Genomic DNA, 22,577 nt, shown 5'->3' with positions numbered 1-22,577 from the left:
CAATGTGAGCAGGTTTAAGCCCACAAGGAAAAGTCAGTCGTACCTACAGTAAATCATGATGGAGTTGTTTATACATAGGGTGTTGTACTGGAGCCACTGAGGAATGATGAAATTAGACGATTGAGGCGTCGGAACACAAGGTTTCAGATAACTGAGTCTTTTAGCGGGACAATATTCCAAAGCACACGTCCAACAGCACAAAATAAAGGTTGAATCGGAAGGGATGGATAGTTTGTAATGGACAGCAGTGAGTCCAGGCCTAAATCTCACTGGACAAACTTTGGAGAGATTTGAATTCTACCAGTGCAAAAAGGATTCATGCAAACATAAGAGCCCAAATACATAGAAGAGTGGCAGAAAGAAACTAGCAGATGGGTGCAATAAGCTACACTACACATAAAAACGACAACGCTGAGATTCTCATTCTTGACCTTCAGCTTTGGAGAACCTGATCTGAGCAGCATCATTTAAACCACTGCATAAAACTCACTCTTGTTGGAGGGAAAGCTATTTTACTTTTCATCATAGTTTATCTTCGTTTTTGTCCAACTGTTTAAATTTATTTTGTGTTTTGTGTACTTGTTAATATTTTTTAAGAATCTATTTCTACTTTTTTTTAAACTGTACTAGTGTGTTATATTTGTGCAGGTTTAGTTGTATGAGTAAACTGTATCTTGTACTAAAAGACATTCAACACAACTGGTGAACACCAGTTTAGAATATTACTATGCCAAACTAAGTGAACATCTGGCAGCTGTGCACATTTGTACAAGGAGGACATGTCAGGGTCAGATTGGCTGTTGAGCAAAGAACAAAACATGCTTCAAAACCTAAAGTGATACAATTAATTTCTAAATGGGATCCATTTATTTTCAGTTCTTAAATTATTGTAATTATGTATGTTTACATAATGTCAACACAAATTTGAAACGTGGGATCACAAAACATTTAATGAAATGCATCTTTCAGTAGTCCTCATTATCAATGTTTATTTTATTAGTCTGTGTTTATAGTTACAGGAATATTTAAAACAAACCCACATTAGGATTAAGTTTAGCTAGAAGTACATTTGAGTGTAACGAACCTAATGTTTAATAATGTTCTATATAGCCTCCGGTCCGACAGGTGGCGACAACAGCATAAAATTAACCACATTAAAAGCTCGGACTGCGCATGCGTGCTAGTTTGTTTTAAACCTGCAACACCGCGAAACTTAAAGCTATTAGAAGATCTGCCGCTGTTGCGCTTGTAATTTGATCGTTTCTTCATATTTAGCAGCGATGAAACCCGTGAGAGGTTCGAGTCGAGCCTCCTCCAGCGAACCCAAATCAAAAAAGAAGAAAACAGAAAAAAAATCAACTCAACCCCAGCAGCAGGTAGCGGCTAGTGTTAGCCTTAGCCTAAACAGTTTCTGTGTTGTAGTTGTTATTCTGGCTGTTACAACTCACGCGGTGCTGTTTTTACTTTAGGAGACAAAGGACAATATTGGCAAGAACTCAAAATCCACTCGGAAGAAGAAAGGTGAGAAACGAGAGGTTGTCAGTTCTGCGCGCATGCGCAGAACATGGTAAAAAAAAAAGTTGACTAATCTCAGCGATCATATAAAGATGGTTAGATTTGCATATTTGATTTAAAGGCTAATGTCCGTGCATTGATGTTTGACCCAGTGTGCATTTGCAACTTTTCCTACAATCTGTCATCATCTCTTTCTTCCTGAGAAGATTAATTGCCTCTGTTCTGCTGCACATTGTTTTTAGCACCAGTTATGTGCATACATGTTTATAAAACCTTCTTGTGATGTCGCAGCTTAATGGAAGACAAACACACAATGATGTCATAATGCATACTACACTCGTCTGCACTTAATTATGACAAAACAAACTTTATATCAGATTACTCACATAATAAAATATGCTTAATGCAATCCATCTCAGACGCCAATACCAACATTTTGTCCAATTTCGCCAATTACTGGTAATTGTCAGATTCGTCACTATGTGGCAGCACATTTAATCCCATTTTGCATGTTACCGCCGATTGTCACTAGGTTAACATTACTGTTCCCATTTCGTGATTATTCATTCATTCATCTTCTACTGCGTAGTCCAATTAAGGGTCGCGGGGGCGCCAGAGCCCATCCCAGCAGTCATAGGGCGTGAGGCGGGGTACACCCAGGACAGGACGCCAGTCTGTCGCAGGGCCATTTCGTGATTATTTACCCGCATTTTACCAGTCTCCATGTCACTCCATTTTGCTCCATTTCATTACAGTACATTCATTTCGTATCTTAGTATAGCTGCCAGAGACCGGTGATGCACATGCCTTTCGATTGTGACTTTCAAAAGGCTCGGAGCGCTACCAGAAACTATGATACAGTTGTACAAAAGGTAAGGTTAGACCATACCTGTGTGAAGCGCTTTGAGGCAACTCTGTGATTTGGTGCTATATAAATGAAAATAAATTGAAAAATTACAAAAAACAAAAACTGGAAGCGTGTACTTTTTGACGTCTTGCTTTTTAGCAGCCGCCAAAATGATTTTCTCCTCCAACATGGTCATGCTTGTATGACAGCTAGGTCATGATGCTTTCGGCCAATCAATCACAAATCTTTCGCAAGTTTGAAGGAAGTCTGTCCAGCTGTTTTTGGTTTAACTTGTCCACAGACATATATGCCAGTGAAGAAAATATCTTGCATGCCTTTTCACTGACATGCAGGGTAACAATGGAACATCCAATTTACAATCACGTGGTATGTCTGGCCATGGTACTGAAATCATGCTAAATTCAATTGTGGAGCGCAAGTCTAGATCTAAGGCATTGATACCTACAAATTAAGTCTATATATATTCCTGTCTGCAGTGGGGTGGTGCTCAAAATCGTTGCTCTTAACTATGTTGCTGCCATATGTTTTCATTTTCCATAAACAGACATAGCTTGTTCAAAGTCTAGGAGGACAGTCTATATTTGCTAATTTACATGAAATTATCTAGCTCAAATGAATTATCTGGATCTGAAATTAATGTTTTCTAGCTAGTCACTTATGTGTGTGATGGTGAGGGTCTGAAAACTTTCAATGCTCTTGTTCCTTTCTGTCATGTTTTTGTGTTGCACCCTCGTACTGATTAGCTGAAGGACCTTCTTCAGACCAAAACAAACTCAAACATCAAACTAACTGGAAGCTCATGCCAAGGTCTTCCATCACAGCTCTGGAGGGCATAATGGATCTATCAATACTGTGAGTTTTAACAACATTATGTTTGTTTTCAGCTGATTTTTTTTTTTTTTTTTTGCATTTATATATTTAACTGCTGCAGCAGGTAACTATGCATTTTATGATCTGGACATGACATGGTGTAAAGTATTTAATTCAGTCATCAGTCTCTTAACATCATAAAAAGTACTCGAAGTATCATACTGATGATTTCAAAGTCTTGAGCTGGGTTTTAGAATCTTGGTGCTTCTGCTGGTACTGTATGGTTGTAGGACTTAGACCCACACCAATGACCTCTGCCTCTACATTGTTATTAACGTTTATACTGTTGTCGAGGACAAGAAGAAAAGTTGTCTGGGCAACAGATGGACTCTATTGCATTATCCAAATTGGACAAGTACAAATTGTTAGTGTTAACACTGAGTGTACGGGCAGTACGATTGAACTATAACATAACTATAAAACTACAAAATTATGATGGCAATGGCATAACGGCTCCTCACCACTAGATGACAGCAAATCCTACACACTGTTGCTTAGACTGAGAATTTGGTTATTTCCATTGTTGAAATGTGAAATTTGTGGGGTATTTGTGCCACTTGATTCTCCTTTGGCTCTGATTCAGTTTTTCTTTTTACCCACCAGTGTAAAAGCTGTCCTTCAATCCGTATAACAAGATACATTAATGTCAAAACCTGCTTCAGTGTTACTGCTGCTGTTTAATCCAGTGTAAGTGTTGGATGAAGCCCAAGCGATGCCTGTATCTGATTCAGAAAAAAGTCTATCTGCAGGATAGGGATAGATCACTAGTATTCCTCTGTGAGTGGTGGTCACAGGAACACCAGCACATGCTTCTTGGCCTGATTTTATTTGAACTTGAAACCATTGCCAGTTTTTGTGTTGAATAATATTGTAGTTGGGAAGAAAACTTCAGTTTAATTTGTTCTTTGTTCACAGAGCAGCTCTTGCAGTGAGACAAACTGGGAGGAAAGAGAGCCAGAAGCACCTTAACATGATGAAAACCAGGTAGTTTTGAGAGGTGGTATTAGAGAATTTGCATGCTTTTTGTTTTATGTCACACACATGCAACAGATGATCACAACACTTTATAGCTGTGCATGTTCAGCAGCAAAGCTGTGTATGATTACATTTTGAATTTAATTCTGGTCCTCAGATTTGTAGTAGAATCATTGGGCTGTATGAGCAATGTGAGCTAATGGGTACAGTGTTTGCCCTATAGTAATACAGGCGTGGCAGCCCGCTAGGCCAACATGAACCCCCGACAGGACAGAAATCTATTTTTAATAACAATGAGCAGTCAAAGCAGCACAACAGCACAGAGGCTGTGATGATTAGAGCTGGAGCCCCCCCCCCCCCCCCCCCCCCCCGTCCCTATTTTTTAATCCACAAGAGTCAAAACACTTGCTACTTATTTTGGTTATAGATGTAACTGGATATAAAATAATTGTTACATGAAGACATAACAGAAATGTTTCAAATGTGATTCTGTCTTTTGTGCTCCAGGCTTCTTTAAGCCTTTGTGTTCATTAATGAAATACAGTAACTGATATTAAACATGTAAAACTACTGCACCTGTTGGTTGCTTTTCTCATAGGTACAGCTTGATGTAAAGTAATTTTTTAAAAATGAAGAAATAAGTTATTGCTGATGGAAATACTGAATAGGTGATCCTGTTGTATAGAACAGGCTGTTGCACTGGAGTGCCTTAATGAGGTTCAGTGAGCATGTACATGCACAACCATGCCTGTTAAACTGTGGAAAAACTTTGATTCATGAAGTTTTATGGTTTTTCATGAATTTGATTTGAAAATTAAAATGGCCTGATCAAATAAGAATCATTAAATGGGTCATTTAGGGCAAAGCCAGTCAGGATGATCACTCTGCTTTGAAATCAAGCAGGGTGGAAACTGATAATCAAAGTCGGGGCAGGAATCTTTAGGCACCTAGCGAGTCTTTAAGTTTCAGAGGATCGCCATTTGATTATAAAAATGATTCTTGATGCTGCTTGGTGCATCTTTTCCATACAGAATGTTTTTTTGTCACTGTGTGACTTCCTCGTGGAACTTTTCGTGCCAAAGAATTTGTAAAATAAAAAATAATAAAATCACTTTCAGTGCATTCTTTAACAGTTCAGACTAGTTGTTACCCCTACGGCTGTCATTCTCTGATTTAAAATTCTGTCCCCCCCCCCCCCCCCCCCCCCCTTACTTCCACCACCTGTCTAAGTGTGGGGTCATGTACACTGACTCCACCTTGGATTAAAAGCACTCCAACAAAGCAAAAGGTAAAACATTTATGCACATCATCGAAAGAAGCGCATGTACGTATACACGATCTGTGGTGTAGTAATACACTTTGCTGTTGAGTCGGGTTGGGTATCAAGAACCGGTTCATTTCGAGAATTGTTAAGAAATGATTTGATCCACCGACATCAATAGCCTTTTTGCTTAACCGTTCCCTTATTGGTCCTTCAGAGCAGCTGTTGTTTTTGAGGGTGTTTATCAGGAAAACTATAATTTCTGTACGTTTATTACAGACCCTGCAGTAGGTCTGTAATCAACCACTTCTGCGGTGGCTGTGCTTGTCGAAGCTTGAAGCAACGAAGCTGTGTTCCAACCCACTGCTTCGTGGGTTCTTTGCTTCGCTGCTTTTCAGAAGTGGCAAGTTTGCTTCTTAACCCCTCTCAAAACCATTAAATTATGTCAATCATGAGTCACTTTTCTGCGGATTAAAGTCACTAACTGGGACTCTTGTCACCAAACGTTACGCCGCTCTCTGTGCCAAGTTAGAGTCTGGTCGGAATTAATAACTTCAAAGTTAATCGCCGTTTTAAATCAAATCACACCTCTTTCCAAACATTGTAATACAGACAACAAACCAGTACATTTTTTTTCTCCCAAAATGATACATCGTCCGTGTTTTATAAATTACATCCTGACATGCAGTGTAGCTGGCTGAGCTCAGCTCAGAGGCTATGGGGTTACATTTCTGTTATTAATATCTCAAAGTAAATGCTTTTGACAAAAACTACAGATCTTGTTTATTTCTATTTATGTCCAGAGATCAAGGATACAGTAACCAATTTCATATTTATTTACTTTAACACTCAATAAAATGTTATTGACATAGAAAACCTGTAAAGCCTACTTTTAGTACACAGAAAATTCACAGTATTGATAAGGGAATTGATAAGTAATCAGATCGATAAGTGGAATCGATAATAGCACTGATGTCGATAGAATCTTATCAGTACCCATCCCTACTCTTGAGTCAGAATAATAAAACAGGAACATGCATTGTGATATAGTGAAACTGCTGATTTTCCTGACACTCTAAGCTGCAGAAAACATGACACGTCACATCTGTTTTCATTTTGTCCTAGTTTAGGGCAAACTGTGCACAGTGCGCTCCGGTATGATGCTCTGCAAAGCATGTTAAATGAAAATGGTGGGACTTGTCAAATAATCCATTAGGATTCTTTTTTTTTTTTTTTTTTTTTTTAGCCCTTTACGAAAGGGAATATCGGTCTGCCTTCACTGGAGCCGTCAGCCGAACCTTCAATGTGGAAGATTTTTAAAAGGGGAGACTTTTTTATAGGTAGAACAAGTGCTCTGTCTAGTAACTCATATATATATATATTATTTTTTTTTTTAGATTTTGAAGTAGCAACTGTGTTCAGACAACTGTGTCACTAGGTGATTCATCTTCTGTGGTTTGTCATATTTATCATAGTTAAAAGCAGGTGGTTTCATCACAGTGCAGCTGTCAGGACCTGCAGCTGTACTCAAGTAATAAGTACATCACTAGCTCAAAATCGAGTCAAAGCAGAAATGCAGACTTGCATAAGGAATGTGAAAAGTGCTCATTGACATTGGTGAGAAACTGCAGTGGCTTCGCCTGCAGTTAACATTTATAAAGTAAATCTTAGACACATGTGAATTTATTCAGAATCAATTGATTCCCACCCCTAAATTAAAATGAAAATTGCTATATCACACAGCAGTACCACCTTAACTGAGGTGATTAAAAAAGGTTAAAACACAGTTGTGTAGTGCAGCAACACATTACCGTATTCATGGTGGTTTTTTTTTTTTAATTTTGGTATAAAGTTCATAGGTTATACAATTTATTTTTACACAGCAGTTTAGGGGTCTCCTCAATCCTATCGTCACGTCTTCCGAAGAGGTAGCAGAGACTGGGGACTCAGAGGCGGACTCATCCATTACCCAGGCCGAAGTCACCGAGGTGGATAGAAAGCTCCTCGGTGGCAAGGCTCCTGGGGTGGATGAAATCCGTCCTGAGTACCTTAAGTCTCTGGCGATCGGGGACAGTGCCTCTGGATTGGCAGACCGGGGTGGTGGTCCCTCTGTTTAAGAAGGGGGACCGGAGGGTGTGTTCCAACTATAGGGGGATCACACTCCTCAGCCTCCCCGGTAAGGTCTATTCCAGAGTACTGGAGAGGAGAATTCGACCGATGGTCGAACCTTGGATTCAGGAGGAGCAGTGTGGTTTTCGTCCTGGTCGCGGCACACTGGACCAGCTCTACATGCTCCATCGGGTGCTCGAGGGTTCATGGGAGTTCGCCCAACCAGTCCACATGTGTTTTGTGGATCTGGAGAAGGTGTTCGACTGTGTCCCTCAGGGCACCCTGTGGGGAGTGCTCCAGGAGTACGGGATCCGGGGTCCTTTGCTAAGGGCTATCCGGTCCCTGTAGGACTGCAGCAGGAGCTTGGTTCGCATTGCTGGTAGTAAGTCAAACCTGTTTCCAGTGCACGTTGGCCTCGCCAGGGCTGCCCTTTGTCACCGGTTCTGTTTATTATTTTTATGGACAGAATTTCTAGGCGCAGCCAGGGTGTAAAGGGGGTCTGGTTTGGGAACCACAGAATCTCGTCTCTGCTGTTTGCGGACGATGTGGTTCTGTTGGCTTCGTCAAATCAGGACCTTCAGCGTGCACTGGGGCGGTTTGCAGCCGAGTGTGAAGCGTCCGGGATGAAAATCAGCACCTCCAAATCCAAGGCCATGGTTCTCAACCGGAAAAAGGTGCTTTGCCCTCTTCAGGTCGGTGGAGTGTCCTTGTCTCAAGTGGAGTAGTTTAAGTATCTCGGGGTCTTGTTCATGAGTGAGGGACGGATGGAGCGTGAGCTCGATAGACGGATCAGTGCAGCATCTGCAGTGATGCGGTCGCTGTATCGGACCGTCGTGATGAAGAGAGAGCTGAGTAGGGGGGCAAAGCTCTCGATTTACTGATCAATCTACGTTCCGATCCTCACCTATGGTCATGAGATTTGGCTCATGACCGAAAGAACGAGATTGCGAGTACAAGCGGCCGAGATGAGTTTCCTCCGCAGGGTGGCTGGGTGCTCCCTTAGAGATAGGGTGAGGAGCTCGGTCACTCGGGAGGAGCTCGGAGTCAAGCCGCTGCTCCTCCACATCGAAAGGAGTCAATTGAGGTGGCTCGGGCATCTTTTCCGGATGCCCCCTGGACGCCTCGCTGGAGAAGTGTTCCGGGCACGTCCCATTGGGAGGAGGCCCCGGGGAAGACCCAGGACACGCTGGAGGGACTACATCTCTCGGCTGGCATGGGAATGCCTTGGGGTTCCCCCAGAGGAGCTGAGGTGTGTGTGGATCGGGAGGTCTTGGCGGCTTTGCTTGAGCTGCTGCCCCCGCGACCTGACTCCGGATAAAGCGGAACAAAATGGATGGATGGATGGTGTAGGGGTCACCACTGTTGCCTCACAGTGTGTAGGTCCTGGGTTTCATTCCAACCTCTGTGTGGAGTTTGTATGTTTGTTCTCCCCGTGTTTGCTTGAGTTCCCTCCAAGTGCTCCAGCATCCTTCCATGTCCAAAGATGTGCCGGTTCGGTGAACTGGAATCTCTAAATTGACTGTAGCAGTGGATGAGAGTGTGAATGAGTGTGTGTGTCTTTATGTGCAGCCCTGCTGGCATGCACACATCACATGCAAATAACATCCAAATTGGTGTGATCTGAAATATTTTTGTGTTGCAATGAGATGTTCAGACCATCAGCACTGATATGCACAGAAGCAGCACACACTTGTGCAGAGCCAAATGAAAGAAAAATATGAATCTGTCTGAAAATTTGACGCTATATTAAAGTGGCTGTAGAGCCAGATCTGTTCTTTCAGAGCAGAGAACTAAGAAAAAGGTGCAAAAGCCTGATTATTTGTTTTGGTGAGTGCTGGCTGTGTCTGGCCTGGTTGTTCATCTTGTGGTATTGGGTCATAATAAATACACCACTTCCTTAAATAATCTAATCTTTTCAGAACAGGGCTAAAGTCTGTCATCTTTCAATGATATACTTCTTTATTGTGGTGTATGAGAAAGCACTCTTTCTCAAAACAAAAGTACCGATAAGAATACTGTTAAAGTACTGCTAAGAGTAGTATTACCAGCCAAATCTTAGTGATACCCATCCCTAAACAGAACTAAGTGGATTCAGAAATTGATTGAATGAAAATATATCTAATTGTTTTCAATAAGAGTTATATGGAAGGTGATCTGGATTGGTGGACATCATAATTCTCTAATTGCTCTTGTTTATTTTTCTTTCTCACACTGCTTTTGCATTTCTGAGCGCTTTGCATTTTTCCGGCTCCATGCACACTGCAATTTGAGGTTCTCCTTTGTTGAGTACAAACTGGCCTGAACAAAATTCAAGGGGAAATAGTGGGGAAGACTGTGTCAGATTTAAGCATGAAGTAGTTTTCCCCCCCACCCCATTTCTTTTTTTTCTTTTTTCTTGTTGGTTTCTTATAATATTTTAGGTTTCTTGCTCAGTGTGCAGAGCTCAAAGTTCCAGTCCAGAAGCAGAGAGATTTGGATCATTTATCTTCTCGCCACCAGGAAGAGACCAAAAAGTTATTTGCTGCAAAGAAAGCTTTGCACTGTCTGGAGGTGAGGAACACTTGTATTTTCTGGAATTAAAAACACCTCTTAAAGAAGAAAAACCTACATATAAGTTGCACCTTTTTGCGTATTATCTCTTTAATTTAGGATTTTTTTGCATTGTTGTAGTGTACTTTTTATTATTGACATTTATTCTTTATTATTAGAGTTTATTTTGTTCAATGCTTTGATTCCTGGTAAAGTCCTCTAGAAATAGTCATAATTTCAGCATAACACTAGGATTTTTTGTGGGGTGGGAGGGGGATTATATAGTAAGTCACATCGGAGTGTAAATCGGAGGACCTCCACAAAAACATGAGTCATACCTCGGAAAATACGACAAAGTCCCTTCGGCTTCTCCTTTGTTTCACTCTGGGTCACCACAGCAGATTCAAGGTGGATCTGCATGTTGATTTGGCACAAGTTATGCTGGATGCCCTTCCCGACGCAACTCCACATTGCATGGAGAAAGGGTAGGGGTGGCAGAGAACCTTCCGCATCGGAAATTAACACACTTAACCAGTTGGCCACCACCCCTGAAAATACAGTACAAATTTAATATGTTGATGTAGTATAAAAACAAAAACGTTAACTGTACTGCTTTCAGTAGGTCTCTAAAGGATGATTGTTGGATTATTAATGTTACTGTATTCTTAATTTTAGTATTGATAGTATTGGGGTGGTGGCCAAGTGGTTAGTGCACTTGGTTTCAGTGCGGAAGGTTCCCGGTTCAAACCCCACCCCCCTGCCACATTTCTCCATGTAATGTGGAGTCAGGAAGGGCATCCAGTGTAAAGCATCTGCCAATTCAAATTGCAGATCCACCTCGGATTTGCTGCAGTCTCCCAGAGTGCAAACAAGTGAGCAGCCTAAGGGGCGTAGTTTTAGTATTGATAACATTAGGCATGGACTGGGAAGAAGGATTTTATTTTATTTTTTTATGTTACATGATAAATGTGAAAAATCCTGTTAAGTTATTTGTGGATGTGTGATTTTTCCAGAGTGGCTTGAGCACTACAGTTGGTGTTCTGGAGAAGATTGAGGAACAGTCTGCGTCTTTACAACATCAGTGCAGCTCACTCAGAGAAAAGGTGGAGGAGGAGGAGGAGAAGGCTAAAGAGGTAAAATCCACCCACATAATACAGTTTAATCACTCCAGAAGCACAGAAAATAAAAACCTTCATGTTATAGGTGATACAACAAAAATATTTACACAAACAGTAAAAATAACAATATTGTGAAAAAGTTCAATTTTTTGTGAGGTATTTCAGAGTGAAAATTTTACATACCATTATTCTAATTTCAGTAAATGGAAACTAAAATCTTTCAGTAATCTTATTTTAATTTTGATAATTACAGGCCTCCAGCTCCAAAAATAGAAAGTGCATATTGCAAAATATTAAAATATTTCAGAAGATCAGTTTAAAAAGGATTTAATATAATAATAATAATAATAATAATAATAATATAGCCTTTATTGTCATTGCACAGACATACAACAAAATTTGTCCTCTGCATTTAACCCAAGTAGATTTATAATACAGAAATATATAACCTCTGAAAAGTATGTTCATTTATGCACTCAGTATTTGGTTGTGACTCTTTTATGAAGGAATTCCTGCAACAGTGTGGCGTGGAGGCAATCAGCCTCTGTCACTGCTGAGGTGTTCTGGAAGTCCAGGTTGAATTGATGGCATCTGGATTGTTGGTATTCCTCTTGACAGTACCCCTTAAACAGTCTAGGAGGGATTGTTTATGGAATTAATCAAATACAGTAATACCATGGTCAGCAAACCTGGTACTAGTAATTTTTGCACTGTGGGCAGATGACAAGTCCTGCTCGAAATCAGTATCTCCATAAAGCTAATCAGCAGATGGAAACATGAAGTGTTCTACAATCTCCTGGTAGAGGGCTGGGTTGACTTTGGATTTGATAAAACACCAGCAGATGACGTGCCACCCCAAGTCATTACTGACTGTGGAAAATCCACACTGGATTTCAGGCACCTTGGATTTTGTGTCTCTTCACTCTTCCTCCAGACTCTGGGACCTTGATTTCCAAATGAAATGTAAAATTTACTTTTATCTGAAAATAGGGCTTTGGACTAATGAGCAAAAACCCCAGTTCTTTTTTCTCAAATACAACACATGTAGCCGATTTCCTGGACACATCTGTGTGTGGTGGATCTTGATTCCCTGACTCCAGCCTTAGTATAATTCAGTTAAATTTATTTCATTTGTATAGCACCAAATCACAACAATGCTGCCTCAAAGCGTTTCACACGAGTAAGGTCTAACCTTATCAACCCCCCTGAGCAAGCACGCAGGCGACACTGGTAAGGGGAAGAAAAAAAAAACTCCCTCTGATGATAATGAGGAAGAAACCTTAAGCAGACCAGACTTGGAGAGGTGACCCACTTATGTCATTCTAACAGTTGCAAAGTTTTTACAAATTTTACAAGAATTTCTTAAACAGAAGAAATGGAAAACAGAAACAGAAAAAAATCAGAAGAGCAACAACAACAGAATCCTTAATTGAAATGGAAAAAAAGCCAATTTTGGGTCTTAATGTATGTCCAATTCCAGAACAGGTAGGGCTTCCAGTCATTGGTGCAACACACCTTCACCTGTTATGAAGCTCCCTGAAGTTGTTGAATCAGCTTTGCCTTACAGTCTTCTCAAGGCTTTGGTCATCCCTGTTTGTGCATCTTTTCTGACCACACTTTTTCCCTCCAGTCACCTCTCTGAATATTCCTTTATCCAGAACTCTGAACAGTTAGAGCTTTCAGCAATGACCTTCTGTGACTTAACCTCCTTGTGGAAAGTGTCCATGAGTGTCTTCTGGACAACTGTCACTTCATCAGTCTTCCCCATGATTCTGGTTGTGTACTGAAACAGATTTGAAAGATTAATGGGATTCATATTTCATAAATAGTGACTTGAAATATTTTACGATATGCATTTTGTACTCTTTGAAGCTGTAGGCGGTAATTATCAAAATTAAAATAAAAAATGATTAAAACATTTTAGTTTATATACTGAAACTAGAATATGTAAAAAATTTTCACTCACTGAAATACCTGGATAAAATATCTTGAACTTTTTTCGCAATATCCTAATTTCTGAGATACACCTACTGACTGCATCAGTTTTCACAGATCTTGGTCTGTCTGTCCGAAACCGGTTTATGGACTTCAGCAAAATGTCACACAGTGGTAGTATGCCATCTGAAGATGTCCATGAAGGAAAATAATTCTGATCTGATGACTTCAGGGGGAGATAATTGGGGGTGGGGGGGGGGGGGGGGGGGGTTGTGTTTAATGTATCGCATAATACTCTTCTTGTAAGTGCAGCTCCTACAAGGGTTCATGGATTTCAACAAAACTTCACACAATGGTGGAACACCGTGTGAAAATTTGTTTAAAAGAAAATGATTCTGGTCTGATGTGGGGAAATAATTTGACTTAAAAATAAATAAATTGCATCATAATTGTTACATGGCAGCACTGTGCCTTAATTGTTACCACTGTTGCCTCATAACAAGAAGGTCATGGGATCGATTCTCACCTCTGGCCTTTCTATGCGGAGTTTGTATGTTCTCCCCATGTTTGCGTGAGTTCCCTTCGGGTGATCTGGCTTCCTCCCACATCTAAAGAGATGCAGGTTAGGTGGATTGGAAAGTTTAAATTGTCCGTAGGTGTGTTTGTGTGGGTGTAAATGTGTTTGTTTGTCTCTTTGTGGCCCTGCGACAGACTGTGTATTTGTCAGAGCTAACTGTTGAAGTTTATTAGTTGCGAACTGTCACTGAAGTAGCACAATGTTTAAATGTGTCACATGTGGAAGGAAAAAATAAAATATCCACTGCACGTTACATATATTGCACTTCCTGACTCTTGACATGAAAAATGATGAAAGTTGACAGGTCATCATGAGGAAAAATGCAGACCCGCTGTTTTTAAAGGACAATTTTGGTTTAATGGTGTCTTCTTGGTTGACATCTTTTAGGTCATGGTGATAGAGCATTTTCTTGAAGGTGGATAGTATTATAATCCTACCTAATGCCTCTGTCAATTCCTGAGTTGTGAACCTGAGGTTTCAGTGTACCTTTTCAATAAAAGTTTATTTTCAGTAAAATCCATGATATCTGGGCAAACATCAACCCCTCTCTTCCTTCTCCTGTCCCATGTCTTACTCGGACATCAGTACTGGACACTTCCACACCAATGTCACTAAAAGAGCTCATTAGTCTGGTTGAGAGAATGAAACCTTCCTCCTGCCCACTTGATATTGTCCCCATTTCATTATTCAATAAGGTTATCCTCACCACTGGCCCATGTGTTTTATCAATAATCAACAGATCATTGATTTCTGGCTGTGTCCCTCAGTATTTTAAACAAGCTGTTATTCACCCTCTTTTAAAAAAGGCTAATCTTGACCCATCTCTTCCCTCAGAATTTTACACCGACTTCAAAATTGCCTTTATCTACAAAATTTCAGAAGAAGTGGTGGCCAAACACCTTAACGACGTTTTAGCTGAACACAATATTACTGACAAATTTCAATCTGGGTTCTGTCACTTGCACTTTACTGAAACAGCTCTTCTTAGTTTCAAATGATATTTTAATGCACAGAGATGGAGAGGTGGCTATTCGGTACTTGTACTTTTGGATCTGTCTGCAGCTTTACACACTGTTGATCATGGTGTTTTAATTGAGCGATTAAGGGCATGGACGGGCATCGCTGGGTCAGCGCTCATTTGTTTTTTTATCCTATCTGTCTAACAGGAGTTTCTCAGTTGCTGCAGCTAAATATACGTCCTCTTCTGTCATCTGTCCTGTGGTGTGACCCAAGGTTCCGTTCTGGGACCTAATATATTTGCATTGTACTTGCTCCTACTTGGACACATTTTGAGCTCTTTTAATGATGTCTCATATCATTGTTCTGCAGATGACATACAGCTGTGCATCTCCTTTACTCCAAAAAATGTTTCTAGGGTATCTGTTTTTCACAACTGTATTAATGTCATAAAAAGCTGGATGGCTGCTAACTCTGTCACTTATTACAGCAAAAACCGAATTTCTTGTTTGTGCCCCTGAGGAGTTTGTTCCCTCAGTGATTAAGAACCTTGGCTCTCTGTCCTCTTTTCTTCACTCAGCAGTCAGAAATCTGGATGTTACATTTGACCAGGCTCAAAAAATTTGACACACAAGTTTACTCGTCTTGTGCAATCATGCTTCTTTCATTTACGAAACATTGCCCGCCTTAGAAACATTGTGTCTCAAGCTGAGATGGAACAGATCATGACTTATTTCATCACATCTTGAAGTGTAATTCGCTGTTCCCTAGCCTCAGTACGTCTTTGCTGGACTGCCTACAAACAGTCCTCCTTACAAGATCATTCTGTCCTATTTTCATTGGTTCCCAATTTGGTTCAGACTGCAGTTTAAAATATTGATGATGATTTTTTTAGAACTCTGCACGGTCAAATTTGACTTTACATTAGTGAACTCTTGTCATCTTTATGTGACAAGCAAGGCTCTGAGGTCCTTGGACCAGAACCTGTTGGTTGTACCAAGTTCAAGGCTGAAAACCAAAAGAGACTGTGCATTTGAGGTTGTCTCCCAAACTGTGGAATGCACCTACATTCCGTGGACTCTGTTGGAACTTTTAAGGAGAAGCTCAAGACCCATTTGGATAGGCTTGTTTTTAAGTAGTTTTATGTTATTGCCGTTTTATTTTCTGTGTTGTTTTTTATTTCTGTGTTTCTCAAATTACTGTAAAGCACTTTTGTGATTTTATCTTGAAAGGTGCTATACAAATAAACTTTACTTACTTACTTTAATTTGTTCCTCCTTCCTCAGTGATTTGAGGTCTGTATAGTTCCAAACTTACTATATTTTTGGTTTTCTGAATTATTAAGATGCAAAACTGTCTTCAAATGTCTTGGATGAATTCTTTAGATTGTTTTCCCTATTCTGAATTGCAATAAAGCATTAATTCTTTAGTTAGGCCCTTTAAATGGAGTCAGTTTGCCGAACCCCTAAATTATACAGGTTAGTAACTTTTAAAAGTAATTGCATCAATTTCTGTTTTGGAATCTTCCATGCTGTTAAGAGTCATTCATCTTGGTGTAAGTGAACCACAGAAAACCTGACATAGTGACAAAAAATTGAAATAAATCACCTTTTATGGTAATAAAGGAGACATTAACTTGTGTTTGGAGAAAATTGCGTTTGCAACTTTTTACCCAAGGTGTATGTAAACCTATGTCCAAGCTGAGTTACCATTGGATGCATTTTTTTTCTAGCAAAGTGTGAAATGGGTTTAACACACACAACTTAAGGAAAATGTCAGTAATTGCAGTTTATTCCAGCAGTAATGGATCTGATGTTTATGTGGGTTTAAGGTTTTCTGTGCATCAAATTTTCTACAGTGAGAAGTAAATATTATGCTGATGTCACTTTCTTTAAACTGTCTCCACCTTTCTGTATTCACATAGATCTTGCAGTTACCTGAAGAAACTGTTCTTAGTCTTCAGCCTTTCCCTCACCGCACAGTTTATAACACATTAGAGGTGAGACCCATTTCACAGTATCCATCTTTTGGACTGATTCCTGTTTCACAGTGGCTATTATCATTAAAAAAAAATAAAAACATCTGCTTGATTCATCACTTTTTGTGAATAAGATGTTCCAGAAGCTGCTTCCTGTGTGGTAGAACAGGAAGGTCTAAACATGTTTTGTTATGTAGTTGTTGCAAAATTCTGACAAAAAAAAAAATAAGCATGTGTTATGAAATGCACAGAAACCATAGCATTTTTGGAACTGTTTGGGTTGAATTTTAAGTGCTCCTACTCTCTTTCAAAACACAGAAGCCTTTCACAAGCACTAAAATTTTGTTTTGTTCAGGGTCAGGGGAGGAAAAGTGTACCTGATGTTGAAATCACTGCCAGGCAGCTGGGAGATATTCTGCAAAAATCACAGGCCATTCAGGATGCCAAGGCACTGCTTCAGCATGCACACAAGCACGCAGATCGCCTGTTTCAACAAGACTTTGTCAGCGGTGCACCTTGTCCAGAGGGAACCTAGCCAAAACATTTTTAAATGCTGCATACTTTGAAAAAGGCATTTAAACTCTGCAGATGTGAGAGTGTTAGAAATGTGTGACCATACTTTATTTAATTGTACAGAAATATCCTTAGTGGCTCCAGTGTTTCCCCGAGTGTGATGTTTAATTCTTTGTCCTCTCTCTCTCTCTCACTCTCACACACATCTAATTCTGATATTTTTTTTTTCTGTTTTGCCTTGTGCTCTTACAAAAGTCCATAAGTATAGTTGAACAAATTAAAGGTGTATGTGATTGTTTTGACTGTTCCTCTTTGCTTTGGTTTGCCATCAGGTTCTCGCTAGAACCATTTTTGTGCCACGTAAATTATACGATCGCTGCTCACGGCCGGGGTGCAGGGGCCCCCGGTGGGGGTCAAGGGGGCAGAGCTCCTCTGAAGCTATAGGGTTTTATATCTCTAAAATGTTATTGGCAAGCCCTATTTTAACCAATTTTGAGTGGTTTTAAATTAAAAGTAAGAATAATCGACAAAAAGTCATTTATGTTGTAATTGTAATACCAAAGTTCTTTTAAAAATATTTCTGTGAAAGTCTGTTAATAAACTAAATAACACTGAAAAGGTTAAAAACACATTAATATTTGATGGGCATATACAGTTGTATGCAAAAATTTGGGCACTCCTGATAATTTTCATGATTTTACTTTTTAAATCATTGGTTGTCTGGATCAGAAATTTGTTAAATATATCATATACCAGATGAACACACTGATATTTGAGAAGTGAAATGAAGTTTCTAGTATTTACAGTAAGTATGCAATAATTATTTTAACAAAATTAGGCAGCTGCATAAATTTGGGCACCGCTGTCATTTTATTGATTTGAATTCGGATCAGGGAGACAGACACTCTCTCTACTTTTAAGATTAGGCTTAAAACTTTCCTTTTTGCTAAAGCTTATAGTTAGGGCTGGATCAGGTGACCCTGAACCATCCCTTAGTTATGCTGCTATAGACTTAGACTGCTGGGGGGTTCCCATGATGCACTGAGTGTTTCTTTCTCTTTTTGCTCTGTATGCACCACTCTGCATTTAATCATTAGTGATTGATCGCTGCTCCCCTCCACAGCATGTCTTTTTCCTGATTTTCTCCCTCAGCCCCAACCAGTCCCAGCAGAAGACTGCCCCTCCCTGAGCCTGGTTCTGCTGGAGGTTTCTTCCTGTTAAAAGGGAGTTTTTCCTTCCCACTGTCGCCAAGTGCTTGCTCACAGGGGGTCGTTTTGACCGTTGGGGTTTTTACGTAATTATTGTATGGCTTTGCCTTACAATATAAAGCGCCTTGGGGCAACTGTTTGTTGTGATTTGACGCTATATAAATAAAATTGATTTGATTTTGATTTGAATACATGTAACACTAATTACTGGAACACTAAATTGGTTTGGTAAGCTCAATGACCCTTGACCTCCTTGCACAGGTGAATCCAATCATGAGCAAGGGTATTTAAGGTGGCCAATTGGAAATGTTTCTCCTCTTTCCATATCTTCTAATGAGTGGCAACATGGGGGCTTCTAAATGACCTGAAATCAAAGATTGTTCATCATGGTTTAGGGGAAGGATACAAAATGCTATCTCAGAGATTGTGTGAGTGTGCCATATCAAGATGCTGATTAGACACCATGATTAGTGCACAGGTGTGCCTTAGACTGCCCACAATAAAAGGCCACTCTGAAAGGTGCAGTTTTATCACACAGCACAATGCCACAGATGTTGCAAGATTTGAGGGAGCCTGCAGGAATGTCAACCAGAGCTGTTGCTCGTGTATTGAATGTTCATTTCTCTACCATAAGCCGTCTCCAAAGGCGTTTCAGAGAATTTGGCAGTACATCCAACCAGCCTCACAACCGCAGACCACGTGTAACCACACCAGCCCATGACCTCCACATCCAGCATGTTCACCTCCAAGATCGTCTTAGACCAGCCACTCGGACAGCTGCTGAAACAATCGGTTTGCATAACCAAAGAATTTCTGCACAAACTGTCAGAAACCGTCTCAGGGAAGCTCATCTGCATGCTCATCGTCCTCATCGGGGTCTCGACCTGACTCCAGTTTGTCGTCATAACCGACTTGAGTGGGCAAATGCTCACATTCGCTGGCGTTTGGCACGTTGGAGAGGTGTTCTCTTCATGGATGAATCCCGGTTCACACTGTCCAGGGCAGATGGCAGACAGTGTGTGGCGTCGTGTGGGTGAGTGGTTTTCTGATGTTGTGGATCGAGTGGCCCATGGTGGCGGTGGGGTTATGGTATGGGCAGGCATCTGTTATGGACGAAGAACACAGGTGCATTTTATTGATGGCATTTTGAATGCACAGAGATACCGTGATGAGATCCTGAGGCCCACTGTTGTGCCATACATCCAAGAACATCACCTCATGTTGCAGCAGGATAATGCACGGCCCCATGTTGCAAGGATCTGTACACAATTCTTGGAAGCTGAAAATGTCTCAGTTCTTGCATGGCCGGCATACTCACCGGACATGTCACCCATTGAACATGTTTGGGATGCTCTGGACCGGCGTATACGACAGCGTGTACCAGTTCCTGCCAATATCCAGCAACTTCGCACAGCCATTGAAGAAGAGTGGACCAACATTCCACAGGCCACAATTGACAACCTGATCAACTCTATGCGAAGGAGATGTGTTGCACTGCATGAGGCAAATGGTGGTCACACCAGATACTGACTGGTATCCCCCCCCCCCCAATAAAACAAAAGTGCACCTTTCAGAGTGGACTTATATTGTGGACAGTCTAAGACACCTGTGCACTAATCATGGTGTCTAATCAGCATCTTGATATGGCACACCTGTGAGGTGGGATGGATTATCTCAGCAAAGGAGAAGTGCTCACTATCACAGATTTAGACTGGTTTGTGAACAATATTTGAGGGAAATGGTGATATTGTGTATGTGGAAAAAGTTTTAGATCTTTGAGTTCATCTCATACAAAATGGGAGCAAAACCAAAAGTGTTGCGTTTATATTTTTGTTGAGTGTATTTTACTGAAATTGCTGATCCAAACAACAAAAAATTTATAAAGGAAAATCATGGAAATCATCAGGACAACAACAAAAAACAATATAACCACTAATTGTCTTGTTTGAACAAGAGCTGAATGAGGCTCCTCTCCTCACTCCTCCCCCTTGCCGTCATCCTCGCGCTTACCATTCCTTAAAATAAACCATAAACGTCTGAATGTATCAGCATCTATGAACATGACACTCCGCATTATTTTAATGAGACATTGTAATGGAGTTTTTATTCCCCTTTAAGTCAAATCAGAATGGAGACGCTGTGCATCTCCATTCTGATCTGCTGAAAGCAGGTGACTGCTGATCTCTGCTGTTTGTGGCAGAGATATGAAGAAAATGAGAAATATATTTATTTATTTCATTATTTGTTTGAAATTGCAAAATAAAATCAAAGTAGGACACTGTAAGCTGAAATGGATTGAATTGGATCATTTTTCAGCAACATTTCAGTTAATTTTTTGGAAAGTCCGTGCTGGACAGGAGAGGAAATTTGAACCCAAGAGGGAGGAAATGCAGTACTGGGCGCTGCCGCCCATCATAGCTAGAACCCTAGTTGCCATAGCTGCTCCAGTACTTTGATTTGGTTCGGTTTTTACAACAGGTGCCCTTCCTGGTGCAACTCCAGGTGTACAAGGAGTTGAGTTAACATCAACATTCGTTAATTTTCTGTACCTGCTTATTACAGGTGAGGGTCACGGGGGCTAGAGCCAATCCCAGAAGTCACTGGGTGAGAGGCAGTTACCAGTAATCTGACCACTTTTTTTAGTAACGAGTAATCTAACGCGTTAATCTTTCCAAATCAGTAATCAGATTAAAATTACTTCTCCATGTCACTGTGCGTTACTATTATTTTTGCACTGTGGGTCGATAGCTGCATTAAACTTGGTCTGTGGGCAGGAGGTCGGGGTTCGACTGAACTGCCCACTTTAAGCGAGCTGTGAGCTTTTCATCCGCGGTTTTCTGCAACAGCTTCGACTCGTCCTCACCTCTTACAACACACCTGCACTGAGCTTTACAAAGCCATTTTTATGCTTTTTTTTTTTTTTTCTCCGAGCCGCTCCGTATCTGCTGCTAAAAACAGCTGATCCTCCGCGACGCGTCAACAACTAACACTATTTTCCACTCAAATGCACCTAAACTCTCTTTCTGAGGACCACATGATGTGAAAACGCAATAAAACTTTCTTACCTGTAAATCTGGTCATGTTTTTTGCATAAATAAATGTTATCCATTCTTTGTGCTCAAACGTCAAAGCAGGGGCGAATCCAGATGGAATGGGGGCGTGGGGCAGGGATGTGCCCCCCCCCCCCACAATACCCCTAGATTAAAGGTCCAGTTTTGAAGCCTTTTTTTTTTTTAACTACAACTACTAATACTACTTAAAATAATAATAATTTTGACAAGTAAAATGTTTAGAGAGAATTTAAATGTTAGAAAAATGTTAGAATGAATTTAATAGTTACATTTATAAACAATGTAGGTTAGAAATTGCAAGTTTTACTGTTACAGTGCTGTCAACAGTTAAATATGAGGTCAAGAAAGGTCTTTATTTTACTTTTTATAAAACAAGTATTTATTTTCATTGAAACCAAGAAAGGGTGACTATAAAGTGAGTTTTGGCAAAACAAGTATCATTGTCATGTTGAGGTGGCAGAGGGTTGTTGTCGGCACCTGGGGAAAGTAACTAAAAAAGTAACTAGTAATCTAACTTAGTTACTTTTCCAATTGAGTAATCAGTAAAGTAACTGTTACTTTTTCAAGTATTAATCAGTAATCAGTAATTGGATTACTTTTTCAAAGTAACTGTGGCAACACTGGCAGTTACACCCTGGACAGGTCATCAGTCTATCACAGGGCAAACATCAGTGTAATATAAATCTTAGGTTGCTCGATGACATCTGATACAAATTGTGGTCCAGTTACAAGAAGTGCAGATTTTGAGTGACAAATTGAACTGCACATACAACTTTTATTGCTGTTACATATTAAATTAACACAGTATTAAGATTGTGACAGCACTTTTAGTAATCTGACTGCTAAAATCATTGACCTGCTCTGGTCATCAGTATCTTGCAGACACAAAGTTAACTGAATTCAATACTGTTTTTAAAGTGCTTGTTTTCCAAAACCATTAGTAATGCCCCAGAATGGAGAATTTTAGTTAAAATAGACTTTGAAAGTGGCTCTGCGGTAGTTTGACAAAGTACTTTTCATCTGTAGCAGCACTATGAAGCAACTTGCTCGTTTCCTTTTTTTTTTACGTCAGTTATAGCTTTATCTGGATGAG

At 40.3% G+C, this 22,577-nt stretch overlaps 1 protein-coding gene across 1 annotated transcript; it reads left to right on the top strand.

Moving 5' to 3' along the window:
* The first annotated feature begins 1,163 nt into the window (after nucleotides 1-1,163).
* On the top strand, nucleotides 1,164-17,367 carry LOC117502828 (centromere protein Q). Its single transcript, XM_034161946.1, has 8 exons — nucleotides 1,164-1,376; nucleotides 1,470-1,521; nucleotides 3,127-3,235; nucleotides 4,169-4,237; nucleotides 10,019-10,148; nucleotides 11,141-11,260; nucleotides 16,639-16,713; nucleotides 17,048-17,367. Exons 1-8 carry the CDS (start codon nucleotides 1,281-1,283, stop codon nucleotides 17,225-17,227), a joined length of 831 nt encoding a protein of 276 aa, XP_034017837.1. The 5' UTR covers nucleotides 1,164-1,280; the 3' UTR covers nucleotides 17,228-17,367.
* The last annotated feature ends 5,210 nt before the right edge of the window (nucleotides 17,368-22,577 follow it).

This window comes from Thalassophryne amazonica, chromosome 2 (genome assembly GCF_902500255.1).
Source record: "Thalassophryne amazonica chromosome 2, fThaAma1.1, whole genome shotgun sequence".
Taxonomy (NCBI): domain Eukaryota; kingdom Metazoa; phylum Chordata; class Actinopteri; order Batrachoidiformes; family Batrachoididae; genus Thalassophryne; species Thalassophryne amazonica.
Note: the sequence above shows the minus strand (reverse complement) of the source record. Positions and strands in the feature narration are given on the sequence as shown.